At 41.2% G+C, this 20,009-nt stretch overlaps 1 protein-coding gene across 1 annotated transcript; it reads left to right on the top strand.

Annotated features, from left to right (window-relative positions):
* Nucleotides 1-472: 472 nt before the first annotated feature.
* On the top strand, nucleotides 473-18,137 carry CHST15 (carbohydrate sulfotransferase 15). Its single transcript, XM_010714863.3, has 7 exons — nucleotides 473-1,556; nucleotides 2,299-2,638; nucleotides 5,801-5,947; nucleotides 9,992-10,148; nucleotides 13,798-13,954; nucleotides 16,176-16,323; nucleotides 17,504-18,137. Exons 1-7 carry the CDS (start codon nucleotides 990-992, stop codon nucleotides 17,692-17,694), a joined length of 1,707 nt encoding a protein of 568 aa, XP_010713165.1. The 5' UTR covers nucleotides 473-989; the 3' UTR covers nucleotides 17,695-18,137.
* The last annotated feature ends 1,872 nt before the right edge of the window (nucleotides 18,138-20,009 follow it).

Genomic DNA, 20,009 nt, shown 5'->3' with positions numbered 1-20,009 from the left:
TCGGTTGGCTGTTGTTTGACCTTCTTCCCTATGATCTTGAAAGCAGGCTATTGTCTTGTCCCTGCCTCATCTTCTGACCTTCCATTTGAAGGAAGTTAATGTAAGGCTATTGTGCACAGAGGGTGGGAATTTAACTTGTGTTACTGGCTGCTGCCCAAAAAAAGCAGATTAAAAGCTGTTACAGAGGTCAGTGACCAGATGAAGGAGAGACAGTGGTGTTACCTGTGGCTGCCACAACTATTTGCTGATGTGGGCAGGAGCGTGGGTGAAAAGAAACAGCAACCCGTTGTAGACCTGAAGCCAAGCACTTCCCAGGTTTAATATTGTGAGTACTGTAATTAACGTCCTTAGCATGCAGGAGACATCTTTCAAATGCTAGCGTGAAATTGCTGGTGATGGATTGTAGTTCTGCCATAACCTCAAGTGAAGGTGAATGTGAGTATTACTCAGTTTGTTCTTCTGGTTGACAGTATATACGGCTTTGTTTCTTTAGGTTACACAGCACAGATCCTTGAGAGCATCTCTGGGATGATGAAGCTTCCAGGAGCAGCAGCCTGGTTTGGAATCTGAGTGCTTTAAGAATATCTGGGAATTTCTACCCACATTTGCCTATTCCAGTATAAATCAGAGGACAATGAATTCATTTTATTTTTTGCATATTTTCACACTACGTAACAATTTTTCTTCTTTCCCGTTTTGTTCAATGGGAAAAACTTGAGCCAATGGTGCAGCTGATTCTCACTTTGCTGCGTTCCTCCTCCTGAGCCAAATTCCTGGAAATCACGTCCACAGTACGTCTATTTTTGAAGCTGGTGTTCTTTTTTTGCATATGCTACACGTCGCTTTTGGAGTGCTAACTATTCTGGGTTGAACCTGCCCTTTTATGTTGAAGAGAATTCATAGAATCACTCAAGGAATTAAATAATTTCAGTCTTGCAGAAGATGACTCATGCTTCAGAAATGTTTTTGTGGCTGTCCTTGGCTTGTTAATGCAGGAGTTTAACAGTATTAATATGAGGCATTGCATTAATTGTTGCATACACTTATTACCAAATGACTTGAACAGACAGTGTTTCAGATGTCGTGGCCATAGCCACAATAACCAGAAGTGTCCTGTTTGCAAAGGAGAGAATAGGATCCCTTTGTACGCTGATAGCAAGCAGATGAAGTTGCTTGCAGTTTTGGAAGTAAGGACTGATCACAATGAAAGCTGGAATGGATTTTTCTGCTTGAAGAAGGGGAAGCTATGCAGCTTAATATTTGGGTTGATTATAATGACTCTAGTGATGGCATCCTATGTACTGACTGGAGCCAAGCATGGCCTGTTGTTAATACCATCTCCTTTCCATTACGGAGCTTTTACTAGCAATCCAAGCTTAATGGACAATGAAAGCCTTAGTGACATGAAAGACCATTACCAGCCTTCTAAAATTAATATTTCATACGTAAAGGATTATCCAAGCATTAAATTAATTATTGACACTATTACTTCAAAGATAGAGTTTATAACGAGACAGCGCCCTGGTTTAGAAGAGCTGAGGAAACAAGAGCCACATGTAAGTATGAATTAAAGCATCTGAGACTGCTGCATGTTGGTTTGTTTCGAGGATTTGGGGTTGATCTTCTGAGATCAAAACAGTGCAGCTACTCTGATGTATGCATTGTGATTCACGCCATCCAGAGCCTCCTGATTTACTCCTGTTGAAAAGCTGATATTACAGACCGCATCCTTCTGAGTCACAGGCAAAATGGATGGGCTGTCTAAATGGTCTTGACACCTGAAACAGAAAATCAGGCAGTCTTCCGATGGCTGTACAATCTAATTGAATTGAGAACCTTGTCTCACTCAAAGTCGTTCTGAGTTGGTCACATTTGCCAGCAACCTGAAATGATAAATAAGAAAACAGCCTTTCTGTCAGCAGTATGCATTCCTGAAAAAAGTGGACATTGCAAACTTGGTGCTTCAGAGCGACTGTAGTTCAGACTGGAAGTTAATCTGAGCATTACAACTTTGACTTGAAAAGTTAATTCCTGGGGTGGCAGAGAGGTGGGGAAGTATGGATTCTGGCCTTAAAAATCAAAGCCTTTCCCATTGTATTCCTCTCCCAATCCAACTGTTTGTACTGGATTTGGTTCCAATGCCACTAGAAGAAAAAAGTTCTTTTTTTTTTAAAGAGCTAAGGAGTTATGTCCAAATACTGTTTCTATTGTTTGCTTACTGTGCTAAGTTAGAAAAATAGAGTTGCCATTTTTTTTTTGTTGTTGCCTGTACTGAAATTGTTGTTCTTTATGTTGCAGATGTTTTCAGTAATTCCTAATAAATTCCTTCCAAATAGCAAGAATCCTTGTTGGTATGAAGAGTACAGAGGAAACACAACCACAGACCCTTATACAACAAACTCCTATGCACTCTATTCAAAGCGTTTTCGAACCATATTCGATTACCTCAGGAAGGTGTTTTGGAACCACTTGTACCATTACAAGGACAAACACTACCGGCTGCGCTGTCTCCCCCATTTCTACATCATTGGGCAGCCCAAGTGTGGGACGACAGATCTGTACGACAGGCTTCGGCTACACCCCGATGTTAGGTTCTCAGCCATCAAGGAGCCTCACTGGTGGACGAGGAAGCGCTTTGGTGAGTCGACGTGCCTTCTGGTATTCAGGAGAACTGCCTCTATGAAGCTTTGCTTCTTGTATGTGTCCGGGATGAATTTGCTGGATTTGTTGCATACTGACTTACCTTGTTTTAAAAAAATGTATATCCAAGTGACAAATGCTTTTGTTTGGTGATATTTTGGGTTAAACCTTTGGAGATGATGCACGTGAGGGAGTGAGGAGTCTGGAGCACAAGTCTTATGAGGAGCAGAGATTGTTTAGTCTGGAGAAGAGGAGGCTCAGGGAAGACCTCATTGCACTCTACAACTTCCTGAAGGGAGGTTGTGATGAGGAGGGTTTGGCCTCTTCTCCCAGGCAACAAACAGGACCTGAGGAAATGGCCGCAAGTTGCACCATGGGAGATTTAGATTAGATATAAGGAAAAACTTTATCTCTCAAAGAGTGGTCAGGCACAGGCAGGGGCTGCCCAGGGAGGTGGTGGAGTCACTGTTCCTGGTGGTGTTTGAGAGGAGTCTGGATGAGGTGCTACAAGATATGGTTTAGTAGCTTAGTGGGTAGTATTAGTGATATTAAGATGGACTAGATGATCTTGTAGGTTCTTTCCCACCTTGTGATGACTTTGTTTCATCTGGTTTGTTAGCAGTGGTTTGGAAAATATAAGGGAAAAAAAAAAGAAATCCTGGATAAAAGTGGTGCTGTTTTGTAAAAGCGGGAAGAATAACAGCTAGGTTGTGATAGGAGATTTAAAGAATAACAATAACTGTTTTGCTTTGCAGTGTTCTTCTGTAAAGCCTTTTTTAAATGAATAGTGCTGGGTTGGTATTTGATACATGGATTTCTTCAGTCCTTCTGATTCAGTAAAATACAGCTGGTTTTGGTAGCAGCTTAGCTAGTGATACAGCTGTAGTCAGATGCTCTGTGTGAGACAGCTCTCTCCCACTGAGGAACCTGGACGTATTTCTAACACTTTTCCTCCTGAGTGGCATCAATATTTCATGACATGACTCTTCATCTCTGGAGGCAGACAGCAGCTGAGGTTATAGCCTGCTGGAGCAAGGCACATCCATTTCTTGTGGTTGCTTCTTCAAAGGGTGGCTGAGAGCCATGGACCTGACTGCATCATTTTATTCAACTGAAGTGTTTATGTCCTTCATGTTCTCTTTCCCCTGGGTGCCAGCACGGGTCAGTCTTGTGGTTAAAGACTAGATGAGACTCAACCGGTCCAATTTTAGTTCTTGGCTTTGTTTTGTGCTTAGTGCTTTCCTTAGTACTCAATTTATTCCACCCAGGAACGCTCTGTGTTTTCCCACTATAATAGAGGTTGGGTCCAGCTGCTCAGAGCTGGGACACTCATATCAAAGTTCACAGGCTTTCCAGTGATATAACCATTTCCAGAAGGAAGATGCTGGTTATCTACACTTCTATTACAGGAGTTTTTGATCTTCACTGCTTGCTGGGGTGGGCTCAGCCATGGATCTGGGATTTCTAACCTATACACAAATGGCTCTGTTTTCTTCTCAGGATTTGTATTTTCTTTCTTGGCAAGTGCTGTGAGAAAGTGGTTCATTTCAAACTCTGAGTGGTAGCTCATATGTAGCATAGCACAGAAGTAGCTCAGAAGCAGTGAGCTTGGCTTTCTTGGTTTTGAATACAATTAATCCTCTTCAAAGTATTTTAGACACTTCCTGTTATAAATTAAGAGTTAAAGCAGAATGATGAAAACACAGTTTTGCTTTTGAGGTAATTAGCTCCAGTTCTGGAGATGCTGGAGGTACCAGTGTGCCTGGGGCTACTTGAGAACTCAAACAAGAGCCATCATGGTTACCAGGGAGCCTCATGGGAAGGAGCTCATTCTGCACAGGCAGAGGCTAGCTGATGAGGAGTTGATAAGAACTGCTTTCTGGGCTGAGGGAGGAAAGTCAGAGTGAGGAAAGTGGATTTGAGACTTGGATGCTGTGAGTGCCACACTGCTTCTCTGTGGGTCTGAAGGTGCAGGGACCATCAGCAAAGCCATCTGTACAAGTTTGTTCTTTCCATGAGAGTATCTCATCCATGATAACTTTCTTTTCATAATTTTTTGATGTTTTTAATTTTCTAAAGCTGAAGAATTAGGAAAGCTTGCAGAACCCGGAATCTGGTGGAAGGGAGATCAGTAGAACTGACCTGTTCATCATTTCAGGCTGTCTGCCATTCAGGAAGACTAAATTTTTGTTTCCCCAGAAGTGCTTTATCTGGTGGTTGCTATTTGGATGGGGAGGTGCATAAAACAAATAGTCTAAGCTGTGAAACTGAGTCAGCGCCCTTTAAAAGCCAGCTTGTGGGTATGACTCCTATGCTGCTGGCTATTAAGTCGTTTAGTTTCTAACACTTATCTGGAGAAGAAAGTCTCTTTGTTCTATGGCATTCTCTAATTCAGTGATTTTTACAAGACTGACTAATTTCAGCTAAAGCCAAATAACCCTCCTGGGAAGGTCTCATTTCACAAATCATGGCTTTCCTGTTCTGCTGGGATAGCTGATGCTTGGCAGGACTTTGTCCCAGCTTGTCTGTCTCTCTTTACTGGCCCTTAGCTACAGCTTCCACTCACAGGTGTGGGGTGACAATAAATGACACTGTGCATGCAGGGAGAAAGCTGGTGTCCTTGAATGTGCCCTGGAGTGTGAGGTGGGAGAGGAGAAATAAAGTGCCAATGTGTAGCTTGCTTTCCTTCTTCTGAAAGAGGAACACATGAATGATTTCCCAGTTCTGATTTTGTTGAGTGCAAGTTGGTTTGCGTATTTGTCATTAAAGTCTGGTTTTAGTCTCAATACAGTAACTCTAGTGGGAGTTGATATTACTCCGATTTATACTGTTGTAAATGTAAGCAGAATCTGGTTTTTTATATTCACTCTTAAAGCTAAATTCAGAAGAAAATAAATACAAGCTATTCATGCAGGAGCTATAAAAGAGATTACTTAAGATATCTGCTATCATTGTGAATTTATGGCTTAATCGTATAGTATCTTGCATCTCAGCTACTTCATTATTGGCACTTCTGAGTGTTACGCTTCATGGCTCTAATTTTGTGCTGCTGTTAGCTGGCTCATATCCAGAGATGTTAACGAGGCTGTCTTCATCTACCCAGCAGTTAATCTTGTTCTACTATATATATATTTAACTTCTCTTTTTTCACTGTTTCTAGGAATCATCCGTCTCAGGGATGGATTTCACGATCGCTACCCAGTGGAAGACTACCTTGATCTGTTTGACTTAGCAGCTCATCAAATTCAGGGTGTGCTGCAGAGCGAGGCAGCAAAAGAGCACAGCGAGATGAATAACATCATAATTGGTAGGGCAGATACAGCTTCTGAAATGTTTGAATCTGTGGGGTCCTAGTATCTGGAGTTGATGCGTGAGGGGGGCACTTTTAGGTGTGACTGATTCACTGCATGGGGCTGCTGATATTGGTTTCCTCTGCTGTGTGTGGGTAGTGCAGAAGTTGTTATAAGATGCCTGAGAGAGCAAAGCACGCCTGATGAACATCAGCTTTTATTTAAATAATACAATAAAAAGAGAACAAGGGAATTTGGTTACTCCTTCCATTATAGTTTGCATTTTGTTATTATTACAAAGGGTTTGCCTGTAGCCTCAGGTTCAAATGCTGCAGTGGTACGTTTCCCCAAGCATAACAAATTGTGCCATTTGTTTTTACAGTCCTATAGAAATCCTGAGCAACGCTTTCCATGATAGAAACGCAACTCCAGTTGGTTCTTCTCAGGTTCCATCATAAGAGATGTGTAGGAAGGGGCCACCATTTTGTGTGCCATCATCCCTATGTAGCCTATGGTGGACTGAAAGAAACTTGGTGAAACCCTTGAGCTGTCTTGTTACCAGCAGAGATAACACAAGTTCCTAGCAGGAAAATACAGGGTCAAGCTGAGGCTATCTTGTAGAACTAAGAAGCACGGTACAGGATCCAATCAGAAGATAACGTTATGGCTCCAGTTGATACTAACTTACTCAGCATTAGAAACATGAAGGCCCAGTTCAGAAGTGCATTTGTGTTTCTCTGTGTGGAAGCTTGTGGTCAGATCCAGGCTCTGTGAGGGGTGCCTGGATTTGCTCTCCACAACACATGGTGGCCAACGCACCATTGTGCAACTGGATCGTGGTGCCTGGGAGGAAAGTCAGCAGGTTCTTAAGTTCTGGTTTTGCTTTCTGCTAGAAGCAGAAAACCAAGGGGAAGACACTTTGGCTTCAAAATCAACCAGGGAAACTAGATGTTTCCATGAAAAGGCTGGTTTGTTGAAAATAGACTTTTGAAGTAAGCTGAAGTCCTACAGAAGTTAGGGTTTTTGCTTCCCTCCCTTGGAGGGAACGCCCTCAGAATCTTCATCTCATTCTGACGAAAGAATAATGAACCTATTGTTGACTTGATGAAATGGTGACATTGTCTTCCATTCGCCCAGCCTTGGCTGCAGTCATGTCTGTGTGACACCACCTCAGCCTCTGTTGAAGTCTGCCATCTGAACTATCAAGTACTCGGTGCTGAGCAAAACTTGTAAGACTAAGAAATATTGCCATCAAAGACATCTGCAGATTTTCCTCCTACTTACAGTAATATCTCCTGCCCTTTTATGGGTGAAGTGTTTATACTAATTATATTCCCTAATCTAATCAGCAATGTACATCTTTGATTACTTACCTCCTGTTGTAGCTTTTTCTGGAGCTCAATTGTGTTTCTTTTTCCTGTAGTCTCATTTCTTGTTTCATTAAGGTTCTGTTCACCTTTCTTATTAAGTTTACAGCAAAAGTCTTGAATGATTATTCTCATTAAGTCATTTTTTTTATTACCTTGGTTCAAAAAAAAAAAACAAAACAAAACACACAACCTACAACAACACCACTAAAACAAGGCTAGCTTGTCTAACTTGAATTTGTATGAATATCAGGTTTGCTTAAAATTCTCCTCTTTCTTATTTTGAATGATTGGTAACAAAAATCTAATTAAAGCTGTTAGCATTTCAGTTGTTCATCATGCTACATGATTTTGAGAATTTCAGCTTTGTTGGATATTATTGGGTAATTGCATTTTTGCAAATGAATGATGTCTGCTGAGAGGTGAGCCAAAGCGGACAGTGCTGCTCTAGCTTGAGGCATTCTGAGCAGGACTTGTTTATCTGTGATCGTTAATAGGATGAGTTCACAAGATTGTCTTTTGAAAATGTAATGTGATTATAATCCATTAATGACCAAATATAGAAGTTATACATTTATTCTTTAGGCAGCTTATTAATTCATATTTTCTTTAAATCCATAAGAAAAGATAATTTTTTTGGTTGCTCTGCAGTAATGAGAAGTAATTATCAGCAGTGTTTAATTTATCCCATGTCTAGTATGGCTCACTCTGTGCAGATATTAAATCTGTATTATTATACTGAAGAGAATACTGTCAAATTACTAGGAGGTGGGTTTGTTTTTTTTTTGGATGTATCAGGAAGCTAAAATTATAAGAGTCAGGAGAGAACAGAATGATTTTATTTACTTATTTTTTCCCTTTTTAATTCCTGATGGCCATCTTGTTTTGAGAAGAGTTGCCTTGTGGAACCCAAGATGTCCAGGGCTGTGTGCGTTAGGGCAGCACCTTAAGCTTCTGTTAATGCTCCAGCACTGTTTGGTGTCTCTAATTGTCCTTAGCATCCACAAGTGGGGCAGAAGCAGGTAGTGGCAGCTGATCTAGCTGAGATTATTTCTGTGGAGTATTCTGGACTGTGGCAAGAATATCATCCCATTTATGACTAAGTGCAATGACTTTATTTGGTTCTGCTAGCATCTGTGTATGCAGACATTGTGTTCAGTTTTGTTCACTCTACATGAGCTAATTAAGGAAAATCCTATAGAGAGCATCAGATATGATCAGAAGTGTTTGGAGCAGTGGAATATGAAGGAAGATCAGAAAAAAACAAAGAGGAAGAGGCTGCGTATAAGAGGATGTGGAGATGGTGGGGGTCTACAGTGAGCCAGACACGTGCTGTGCAGAATGCTTCCCATTGTAGGGACCACGAAGCACAGGGCTAAGGCTCTTAATGATGTTCTAGACTTCAATCATCAGCATGATTGAAGCAGACGTTGCTCAGGAAGTGTTTTCAGCTCAGCCTTTCCTGTTGGAGAGATGTCGTGGTGACTGCCCAAGGCCCTTCCATCCCTGCAGCGCGTTACCCCGTCGCTCTGGGCATGCCTCTTGTCCTTCTCTGCTGGCACAGGTACAGCTGTGTGATGCTTCCTGGCCTGGCCATCTCCTCTTGTCCTCTCTTAGGTCTTTTATGCTGCTGCTTCGCTCAGCATGGGACCTGGGCCGAGTGCATTTTAATTGACAAATCAAAGCACGCTGATGATCAGGCAGTGCCTTGGTTAATTAATTTAGAGCGGAAAAGCAGAGCTGTTGTGGACACCCAGCTTTAGCCAACAGACCTCATCTCCTCCCTTTGAAATGAGGCAAAATGAACATGACAGAAGATTAATGTGTTTTCTAACGACTCCAAGACTTTACTAATGAATCACATTATGCTAAGCTGGTTTGGAACAAATACCTATTTCACTTTGTGTTTTGGCAATCTTTTAAAGTCTTTATTGGACTTTCCCAAGAGAGGAAAACAAGGAAAATCATGTGAAAGTCTACAGGTCTGCAACATTATTATTTTTTTTTCATCTCATTACCTTTGAAGAAAAAAAAAATAATGAAAAATCTCATTAACAAGAATTAGCTTTCATTAAACTTTCAAAGTCTGGAAGTTGCCAAAAGGTTTTTATATATGTTTTATTAACATATCCATGCCACGTGAATGCCAGTATGACTTCAAAAGAGTGGGAAGGCTGAGCCATTCAAAGCATCATACCAGATCGTTTATTCAGTAGTTGAAGCATCACACACCTTGCTCTGGAGGGGATGCTGCTGTTTGTGCTTCTCCCTGTAGCACTGCTTTGAGAGTAAGTAGTTTAAGAATCTAAGAATGTAAGAATCTGACACTTAACCATGTGTTAATCTTCTTTTGTAAAGGGATGCTTCAAATTGCAGTGACTGAATTCAGTGCCAGTTCAGTTTGTTCTGTATTTCCCACGTGCTCGCCAGCTCTCCTGATTCTGTTCTAAACAATTCTGATCTACTGAAGTGCTGGTTTCCACTTCTTTCACTGGTTTGTTGCAAGCTGTAGCTTGCAGTGTTCCATCTCTGGGGAGCAGCAGCCAGAGAGGTCTGCAAGAACCAGTAGGGTGTGCTGGACTTTGCAGGTGTGCTGGAGTTTGCAGCTTTTAAATGGTCTATAATAGCGATCAGAATTCCACTCTGATACAAGAAATGAAATGATTTACCAGGAGAGATGCTTTCTTTTTCCAGGGGAAGCCAGTGCCTCCACCATGTGGGACAACAACGCGTGGATTTTCTTCTACGACAACAGTAGCGAAGGAGAACCTCCCTTCTTAATCCAGGATTTTATCCATGCCTTCCAGCCAAATGCCAAACTTATCATCATGCTGAGAGATCCTGTTGAAAGGTGAGCAAGGGTTGTAAAAGTATGCGAGAACATTTACATGCTTCAGTGTAAATAATCCTGTGAAGTGCTTCAGATCATATTGAATAATAAGCTGTATGCCTTCAAGGACATACCACTCCATATAAGTAAGATTACAAAGAGCTCCAGAATCAGCAAGTGATAAACTTTTTTAGTAATAAAATGCCTAATGCACCACTCAATGCTCAGTTAGACAGTGTTATCTTGCTGAACTAACAGCTACTCAGGAGCTCACCCTTGGCCTTCCTATCTTTGTGAAGGAAGGGCTCTATCTTTGCAAAAGTGTAAGCTGCTCTTGAATGGTTTTCCATTTTTATTTTTATTTTTTTTTGCCACAAATGTCCTTTCTGTCTACGTTTCACTTTTTCTCCCTCCGGTCTTCCTCCAGTCTTTTAGGGGATTTCTTTCTGCTGTGTCCTCTGCAGGAGGAGGATGAGGAGGAGGATAGATACTGGGGAGAGTGGAGGAGGCCTATTCAGGTTACTTGGGCCAGGTCACTGGGGTCCTTGTCCCTGGAGGTGTTCAAGAACTGTAGAAGTGTGGTACTGAGGGATGTGGTCAGTGGGCATGGTGGGGGTGGGCTGAGCTTGGTGATCTTAGTGGTCTTTTCCAGCCTATAACAGAGGCAAGCAGGATGCAGATGTCAGCAGACACCTACACGTGAGCTGCAGAGCTGTGCAAGTGCTTCCCATCTCCCACGACAGCAAATACAGATTTGCTGCTTTTAACTGCTTCTCCTGACCTAAGGAGTGAGCAGATGATAATGCTATGCAGGAGAAGTAGTTGAAGTGGCTCCCTGATGTAAATTAGCAACAAATTCCCTGATTGCTTTAACCATCCTCCATAATGTGTGTGCCATCTATAATAAGGATGAGATGGAAAGTGACCTTCACCTCCCTTACTGTCTTCATAATCGATTGGCTTCTTTTTGTTTACAATTCCCAGTGCCCTTGTTGGTGACAGCTCACCTGAATGGCAGAAGGGGCACCTGGGGACAGTCACCATGCAATATTTGGGAGGGTGAAGGAGTTGCACAGAGCCTGGTGCATGAGAGGCCCCCCCAGAATGGAGGATGTTTGAAGAATCTCAAGGTTTGGGACGGTGGGCATCTATATCCCATTGTAGTGGATGGGTATCGAGGGTAATGACTTTAAGGAGCTGGAACAGCTGAAATCCCAATCAGTGAAGGTTTTATTTCCAAGCAGATGTCCCCAGAATTAAAAACAGATGGGAAGAAATATAGAAAAACTCTTGCTCTGCAGAGAGAGATAGAGAGAGCTTGTCTTCAATATTGTAGCTTTCCATAAGATGTCAGCAAGTCTAACAATCTGGGCTTTTTTTAATGGATGACTAGAAATACTGAGCACTCCTATTAAGCCTTTCAAACAAGTGACATCATGCCCATGCTATATGTGATGCCTGCTTTGCCCCATATCTCTGTCCCAGCTCATGGTTGCAATCCTCAGGCACTGTTGGGCATCAATGTCCTCAGCACTGCATAGTCTGGGTACTGTGCTTAGTACTGTCCCTGTGCTCAGAAACAGAGCCCTTCCATTTAAGTACATTTTTCCCTTCTTTTATTGCTCATGAAACAGGACTAATCCTTAACTTTTGTGGTAATTTTTCCAAAATATGAAGCAAACTGCCAGTTTCAATATCTATTTTTTTTTTCAGGCAATCGGCATTAAATTAGTATCTGTAGAGTATCACTGATGCAAACAGTCTGCTGAGGTGTTTCTCCAAGCAGTTCTCAAACACAACATGCAGTGCATGGTATGGCAGAATAGTAAATGGAGTAAATTCTGTAAATGGAGAAACCTTTGTGAATTTTCTGCTTATATCACAGAGAACAAAGGTGGAATGCAGTGGCTGGGGCTGTGCACTGCCTGTGTTCTGTGGGCTGATGCCAGGCAGCATCACCTAGGCGCTAAGTTGGTATCTGCCAGTTGGAAAGGACTGGGCAAAAATCAGGATTGTCATTCTTTCTTAATAGTTGTGGCATTGGGTGCTACTGCTTCTTTTTTATAGTGTGCCATAACTTGTATTTTAAAGGGCGTAAAAACTAAATGAAAGCTAGTCTGCAACATATGCATCTCTTCTCTTCCTTTTTAAGTGAACAGATAAATGAAAACTATGTCATGTGGGAATTAAGATCCTGTTGTTGCAAAACACCAAAATAAATAAGTGCAGAGGGGGCTATTCCTGTGCTTAAGTGCTTTGCTGGATTAGAGCCGAATCTTTCCGAATAAAGTGAGGGATTTTAAAGTACCTGTGGCAATCTAGGGAAGTTTAAAAATAAATAAAGCTAGTGCAGTACAAAAGGCTGCCACAGCAATAAAGCGAGCCTTTGTCTTTTGAATGAGGCTGATGGGATCAATGGACTTGTTTGAGGGGGTGGTGTTGTGGAGCTGTGATATGCTGCAAACACAATGGGAAAGCAATTCCTTCTCAGGTGTTTCAAGGTTGACTAAATAAGAAAGAAAATGAAAATACCGTGTTCCACGGATGGTTCACTGTCTTAATACTGATGCCACGCTACAGTGTCTGCATTGTCTCTTTCAACCAGGTGTTGTTGGAAGAGTTTAATCAAGTTCTTAAGGATTAACACACAAGTAGATCTGTTGTTTGGATCTAGGTTTTAGACTGTTTTCCATTCCACTTTCCCCCAAGGGACAAGATTTTAGATGATCTTTTCTGAGCAATGTTAAACAACCATAAAACACGTACTAAGAATTATGCCATGAGGGGATACCTCCTGAGGTGCAGCTTAGAGGAATTCCTGCTGCTGGTGGCTGACACAAGGCTCTGCTCCTACCAAGAGATGGGGCCGTGTCCTGCTGTTCTCAAAAATGGAGCGGGACTGGTAATTTGGGGGAATTTTGAGAAGTCGATGTAGAAACTATTTGGGATTTGAGGTGGAATAACTGCAATAACTGGAATTTTTCCTACTTTTGATTTTTGTTAGAACCAGTTTAGTAATTTGCAGAAAAATCACTGTTTCAAACTCATTCCATTCCTCTTTTGGTTTTAGTTGTAAGCTTTTGAGACTGTTTCTATCCATAGCAGCGTAGAGCATGTGGTACAGAGGGGTACCAATATCACCTGAGACTCGTTCTACCATACGTTCAAATTATGTATGTTCACTGGAACAGGCTGGCACTTGAGCATGTTACACAAATGTGCTGTGGGTGTCCCATCTCAGGGGATGCTCAAGGCCAGACTGGATGAGGCTCTGGGCAGCCTCAGCTGTTGGATGGCAACCCTGTACAAAGCAGGCACTTGGAACTGAATGTTCTTTAACATCCCCTCCAACCTAAGCCATTCTACATGTCCAAAAAAATTTTGCTTTTAGAAGGAAATACTTGCTCAAGCAATTTACTAGGGTTTAGATTTCATATGGTGCTGACCTTGCAAGCAGGGATGAGGGCGAACAGCTCCCTGGAATAACTGCCATTCTGAGCCAAAACCCATCAAAATGAGTACGAACGTGATGTTGCTGAACAGTGAGGGTGGAGGGCAGTGCTACTCACACATGGCTCTTCTCTCAATTCATGCCACTGATTGCAATTGTTATGTAAATAGATGGTCTTTCATTTCCTTTCTCATTTACTGTCACGTATTTCACTCACAGATTGTACTCCGATTATCTGTACTTTGCAAGTGCTAATAAATCTGTGGAAGATTTTCATGAAAAAGTGGCGGAATCGCTGCAGCTGTTTGAGAATTGCATGCTGGATTACTCCCTGAGAGCCTGTGTCTACAACAACACCCTGAACAATGCCATGCCTGTACGTATTCCCAAAGCCATTGGATTCCTTGCTTGTGTAACAACACGCTGTGTCGAGGTTATTGAAGTGCCCAAGTAACTATGTCTATAAGCATCAAGAAGTAAAATTCTCTTTTCATTTGTAAAGTGGATGACATAAATATAAATATAAATAAATACAAAACTACCTGCAGGCATAAATATACATGCAGGCATGTAAAAGCTGATGTATTGGCTCAGCTGTCTCACCAGTCTGTTCCCCGATGAATGCCAACAGCAATAATATGGTTGTTCTATTGTGCAGGCGTATGGAGAGCACATTTAGTGAAGATTGCAGTTTAATGTGTAAGCTTTTTGCAGATCTCTCAGAAAGTAGCTCTGACAAGGATATTTGTGGTATGAAATTGCCTCAAAATCAGAAAAAACTGTGTATTCTTTTTCAAGGAAAGGCTAACAGTAACTAGATAAAACTTTCTTTTTAGAATTGTGGACATCCAAAAAAGATGAGAAGTACAGAAACTGCTGCCAGGAGATCAGAATGCTGAGCCTGTCATACCAGAATTCACATGTTCAGTGTAGAACTGGCTTCAAATTTTGCTTGAGGGTGAGAAGAAAGGCTTTGCAGAATAATATGGAAGAGATTGGCTTGAAGTATCAAGTCTCACTAGTTTGCCATTCAATCCTGTTTTATTTGCTAAGACTTCAAAGGGCTTGGAGGGAATACTGCTTTCTTTTGTCACCAGGGTGAAGCTATTGCCTCCTCCAGTCAATAAAATAACCATAAATAGCGTACCACGAGTTGTTTGCCAAACTGCTGTAAGAGCTGCAGGGTGCTCCTCTTCCTTACTTCAGCAGGTAGATGGGAGCTGCCAGGCTTGGATGGAAGCCTCCAGGACCTCACAGATATGAGCTGCTGCCAGGCAGCATTATGATACTTGCTAGCCATCTGACTGCACAAATGTCTTCTAGTATAGGGAAAGAACCTTTTTTTTTTTTTTTCCTCTCTTCTTCAGAAGCACACTTTATTTGTTGTCTTAGGCAGCCCTCAGAAAATGATATGAACACAGGCAGGTGTTTGTAATAAAACACAGATGCTAACGGTTCCTTGATGGACCTCAGCCTCTTCTTCAGCCAAGTTAATAGGCTCTTTTATGTGCATCGTTTGCTGCAGATGTAGGGATTATTTTCCCCTAAGAGCTCATTCGATTGCCAATTGTGACTTCTTGCTAATTGTTGTAACAGAAGAGTTTTGTTTTGCTACTGGTTAATATGTTCCTGAAAGAAGAGAGGGGAATGTCATAGATGTTGTCACTGTAAGTGCCAGCATGTACAGAAAGGGATGCTTGTTGGCTTGTCCTTGTGAAGAATCAGTGAAAAATTTGTTAATGGGAGAAAGGCATGCAGGGTCACAGTGATCAAATCAAATGTGCAGGTGCAGATGTTATGGGAGGGAGAATGGCTTGGGAAATTAATGCCTTTTGATGCCCAGGGGAAACACTGGGACTTAAGAAGGATGTAACGTTCTGGAAGGGTAATGGTGAAAAAGAAGTCAGTACAACATATTTCAGGGTAGAAAATTAAGATTCTATAGCTAGGAAAAGACATTATGATAATAATGACTTAGCAGTAATTCAAAATATGGATTATTTTGCTGGAATTCAGGTGTCAGCGTAGGTTTCATGAGTCAATGTAAGAAACAAAAGAGACTTGTTAACTGCCTTCATCAGTTCTGAGAAAATGTGACTTGAAGTTAAGTATCTTTTATGAAAAGTACTTATGATGTGGGAATTGTGTTCCTCTCTCTTAAGCCTGAAGAGATTTAGAAAAATATTCATAAGCATAGCCAGAGGCTGGACTTCTAAGAATGTCAGACAACCCTTTTAATACTGCAACTTGTAATGTAAAACCAAGGCGGGGAGAGAAACACAGATTAGGTCAGGGCAAGCTTTCCCATCCATTCTTGTCCTCTCTGGTTTGTACAAATTGGTGCTTTTGCCATTTGGAGTGCATGGTCAGGCCGTTTGTAAAATGATTTCTCCATCCTGAGACCATCTGCAAAGATTTCCGTAAGCTGCACTGCAAACAAGAGGAAGATTAAAACATTCTCAGGTACTGTCTTCTCATGGTCCCTTCTAGAGAACAAATCTGGGAGTTTTGCCCACAAGACACAGGCAAGTGTTGGTTTGTTACTTCTCAAAGTGTTGTAAATGAATTATTTTCTTATTTTTTTTCTGTGCTTACAGGTAAGGTTGCAGGTTGGGCTTTATGTTGTGTATCTTTTGGACTGGCTGACTGTTTTTGACAAAGATCAGATACTCGTTCTTCGCTTAGAGGACCATGCATCAAATGTGAAATACACCATGCACAAGGTGTTCCAGTTTCTGGATCTGGGTAGGTGTTCTCTGGCTGCTTGGATATAAGTACACACAAAATTGTTATCTTTTCTCTAGGTCATTTTTGCTTTATCAGCAGACAAAACAAATGTGTGAATCTGTCTTGAAGGATACATTAATGTTGTTGCCTGGAGTCAAATAAAATTCCCAAATTCCCATAGAACAGTTGGTATTAAGAGAACTTAAAGATGCATTAAGAAAAAAAAAAATGATAACTTTGCACAGCATGGAGAGAGAGCTTACCAGAAAGAAACCAGCCTTGCTTCTGAAGGCAGGCAGGGCTTGTTTGTTGTGGGCTTACATAGGTGCAAGATCTATCTCATGCAGCTTAAATAACTTAAAGTGCTACCAGGTTGTGAATGCTGTTGCCAGCTAAAAATGATCTAGCATCTAAATCTGCATATGATGAAAGGTTGTGTTTTTAGCTGGGAAGAAGGGGGAAACTGTGTTTTTGCTGTGTTGACTGAGATATCTGTTGCTAATCTGTAGGCCAACTGTTGCCCAGTGTTGATTTGACAGTAGCAAGAGGACAAAAATATGGCTGCAAAATAGTCTGGCTGGTCTAGATAATGAGAAAGTTTGAATGTAGCAGATCAAACAGATGAAGAGCTTGGCATCTTCTTGAAAATGGTTTACGTTGGAAAAGTCTATGGGTTCTTATCTTTCTGTCATACATAGTCAAGGGCTAAAATGTAATCCTGGAATACGTATACGTACAATCATAGCTGTGTGTCAGTTTGATCCCACTGACAGCCTCAAAAACAACAACAAAGGGCCTTTCGTGACACAAGTGAGTCTAATGGAGTTTCTACCAGATATTAGACAACTCACCTCATAAAAAGAAATAAGCATATAAGTTTGACTCTGAAATAGATGGGGATTTATACTCAATGTCTTTGTTGTTTTCTGAAAACAGATCTTTTCCTTCAGAAGTGATTTATATTGCTGGTTTTAGGGATGATTAATTAATGTGAGAGGAAAAACGTATTATTTCCATATTTACTAAAAGTGATTTATTTTACTAATCTAAGCCTGCACTCAGTATTCTGAAATGTAGTCTCTGCTAACACAAATTCCATTTGTCTTCCCTTGGCATGCCTTCCAAGTTAGTCATTTGTCTTCTTTAGCAAGGGCATTGCTGGTGAAAGATATTAAGATAGTATTCTGTTTTACCACAGGACCTCTAAGTGAGAAACAAGAAGCTCTGATTACGAAAAGTCCTGCGTCAAACACCAGACGACCTGAAGACAGAAGCCTGGGACCTATGCTACCAACAACAAAGGCAATTTTAAGAGATTTCTACAGGCCTTTTAATACAAAACTGGCACAAGTTCTTTTTGATGATGCTTTTTTATGGAAGAGGACATAATCTGTAAATCTAGTGCCACAAAATACAGTGCTTAAAGGAGTTTTTATTTTTTTAAATTCTATTTTTGTGTGTGGATATTTACATTTTTTTTTCCCATTCCAAAGAGATGCCGATTGAGATGAGACTCCTCTTCAGTCAGCACACTTCACGACAGCTATATCACATTTTCCTTGTGAGAATGTAAAGAATCTTGCTTATCAGTTTCTTGCAACTTCTTTTACCCCAGCAGAAATATGGAGTGGAAATGCATTAGTACAAAGGTGATGTCTTACACTCTTGGCTGGGATGTTGAAGTGTAACCTTATCTAAGATGCTGCGACACGGCGTCAGCATCATTTTCTTACAACTACACTTATAATCTCATTTTCAATATATGTAATTCATTCATTTTTTTTTCAAACTATCAATGTCATATAGTCATTAAATTTTTTTAATGGAATTCAGCCAAAATTTTGTTTCTTCTTGTTCACAAATGGTCTTCACTCACACTAGGATTTCTGTATCTCCTTAATTCTGAAAGTAACCTTAACAGATAATCACATTTGCATACATTTCCAAGGCTAATTTATATCTTTAGTAAATGGGCTTTCCTAACCACAGTTCTTGTGGCTGTCTTAAAAGAAATTTTCTATTCACGTAAGAATGAATGATCGAAATTTAAATAATTGGCCATCTTCAAAGTTTAGAGTAACAAATCCATTTGACTTCTGTACTTTGTTTATATTAATACAAATATATATCATCTATTTGTATCGCACGTTTTCCCAAGAAACAGCTATTGGGCTTGATTTTAAGTCCAGTGCTGGCCATGGTGAGCTTTTATGGAGTTTTCTTTTGGATCCTACACAAGTGATCTGAGCAGAATGCTCAGCACCATGTGTCCTCATGGGAAAGTTATGTTAGCTGCTGAATCAGTTGCATGTTGTATCTTTCCCTCTCCAGAAAAAGTGTGTATAAACAGCTAAAAAGGGGCTGGAATTAAGACTTGATGAAAAGCTATTTTAAAAACAAGAAACTTTGGATTCATTCTAATGTTTGGAATGGCTAAAATAAGTAGTTCGGGTAAGTAGTTATGGATGACCAGAACTGGTTAACTCTGTTTCAGAAGTGCTTACAGATCAAGAGTTCTTAGAGAACTGAGAGTGGGTTACTTCATGTTCTCTGGGTTAGAATCAACACGGTGTGCTCAGGGAAGCTGAACTCTCATGGCCATGTATTTCTAGTTAGTTGTCAGCTGGACCCATGATCTTGATGATCTTCGAGGTCTTTTCCAACCAGTTGATTCTATGATGCTGTGATATTACCTCACCAGCCCTAAGTGCTATTGAGTTTTATTATTGTTTATAGCATGTATGATTTGTTCAAGAAATTAGTTTGTGCCATGCTGAGACATGATGGTGAATTTCACCACTTGCCAGGGAGGTTCTGTCCCATTGCCTGTGTGTGCAGTCTAAATTAAAACATGCTGCATGGCCAAAATCTCTGCTCCAGGTTGGATCAGCCTCAGCACCCCTCACAGGTTCCCTGTATGAAGGTGGATGGTGATGGCCACATGTTCCCAAGTGTGGGTAAGTTCAGCAGAGAGCTGTGCTCTACGTGTCACTGTGCTATGTGTAGCCCCATAATGTGAGGAGAAAGAGCCATAACTATCAACAATATGGCAGGAGCCTGTAGTCCTTCCAAAAGTGAAGTTTCCAATGGGTTTGCTTTTGCATCACCTCTTCCCTTTCATGAGCTCCAGAAAATCACGTAACACTTGATTTTCTTGAGTAATGGTGGGTGTTGGGCCACTCCCCTGCAGCAGGAGCACCGCTGACCTTCGGTGGCTTCACTCTGGACTCACAGCAGGCCCATCCCAAGATCTTCCACTTCCCTTTACCCTTTGTCTTGACAGCTGGAGATGTGAAAGAATACAGTATCAGCACTATTATTCAGTGCAGCACTGAGTTGGCCTACCTCCCCAAAGCAGTAATTTGCCAAGAAACTGGACGTGCCATCAAGACTGTGTGTTCTCGCGTATGCCAAACTGTAGCAGTGGCTCTTTGCAAAGAGCTCAGAAAATGCATTCCTCTCTCTGTTTGCTCTTATCTCTGCTGAACAAAAGTAATCAGGTGAAGACTCAGCTTTCCTGAATCCAAAGGCACCAGGGAAGGGGTCAGTTACAGATGTTTTTTTGCTGTTACTGCAGAAGAATGTGAAATGTGTTCTCTGTAAGACCTTGCTCACTCGGGCCAAGCACACCGGCTGGAAGATGCAGTGAGAACAAAGGCTCTCCTGCTAAGAAGAACGGGCTGTGATTTATGCAGAAAAACAAT

This window comes from Meleagris gallopavo, chromosome 8 (genome assembly GCF_000146605.3).
Source record: "Meleagris gallopavo isolate NT-WF06-2002-E0010 breed Aviagen turkey brand Nicholas breeding stock chromosome 8, Turkey_5.1, whole genome shotgun sequence".
Classification (NCBI taxonomy): Eukaryota; Metazoa; Chordata; class Aves; order Galliformes; family Phasianidae; genus Meleagris; species Meleagris gallopavo.
This window is presented reverse-complemented; position numbering and strand designations above follow the sequence as displayed.

What these genes read in the sequence shown, in the direction of transcription:
- CHST15 (XM_010714863.3), top strand. Translation starts at nt 990, where the DNA reads ATGCAGGAGTTTAACAGTATTAATATGAGGCATTGCATTAATTGTTGC. An exon ending in TGAGGAAACAAGAGCCACAT is followed by an intron (nt 1,557 to 2,298) that starts GTAAGTATGAAT and finishes TTTATGTTGCAG; the next exon opens with ATGTTTTCAGTAATTCCTAA. An exon ending in GTGGACGAGGAAGCGCTTTG is followed by an intron (nt 2,639 to 5,800) that starts GTGAGTCGACGT and finishes CACTGTTTCTAG; the next exon opens with GAATCATCCGTCTCAGGGAT.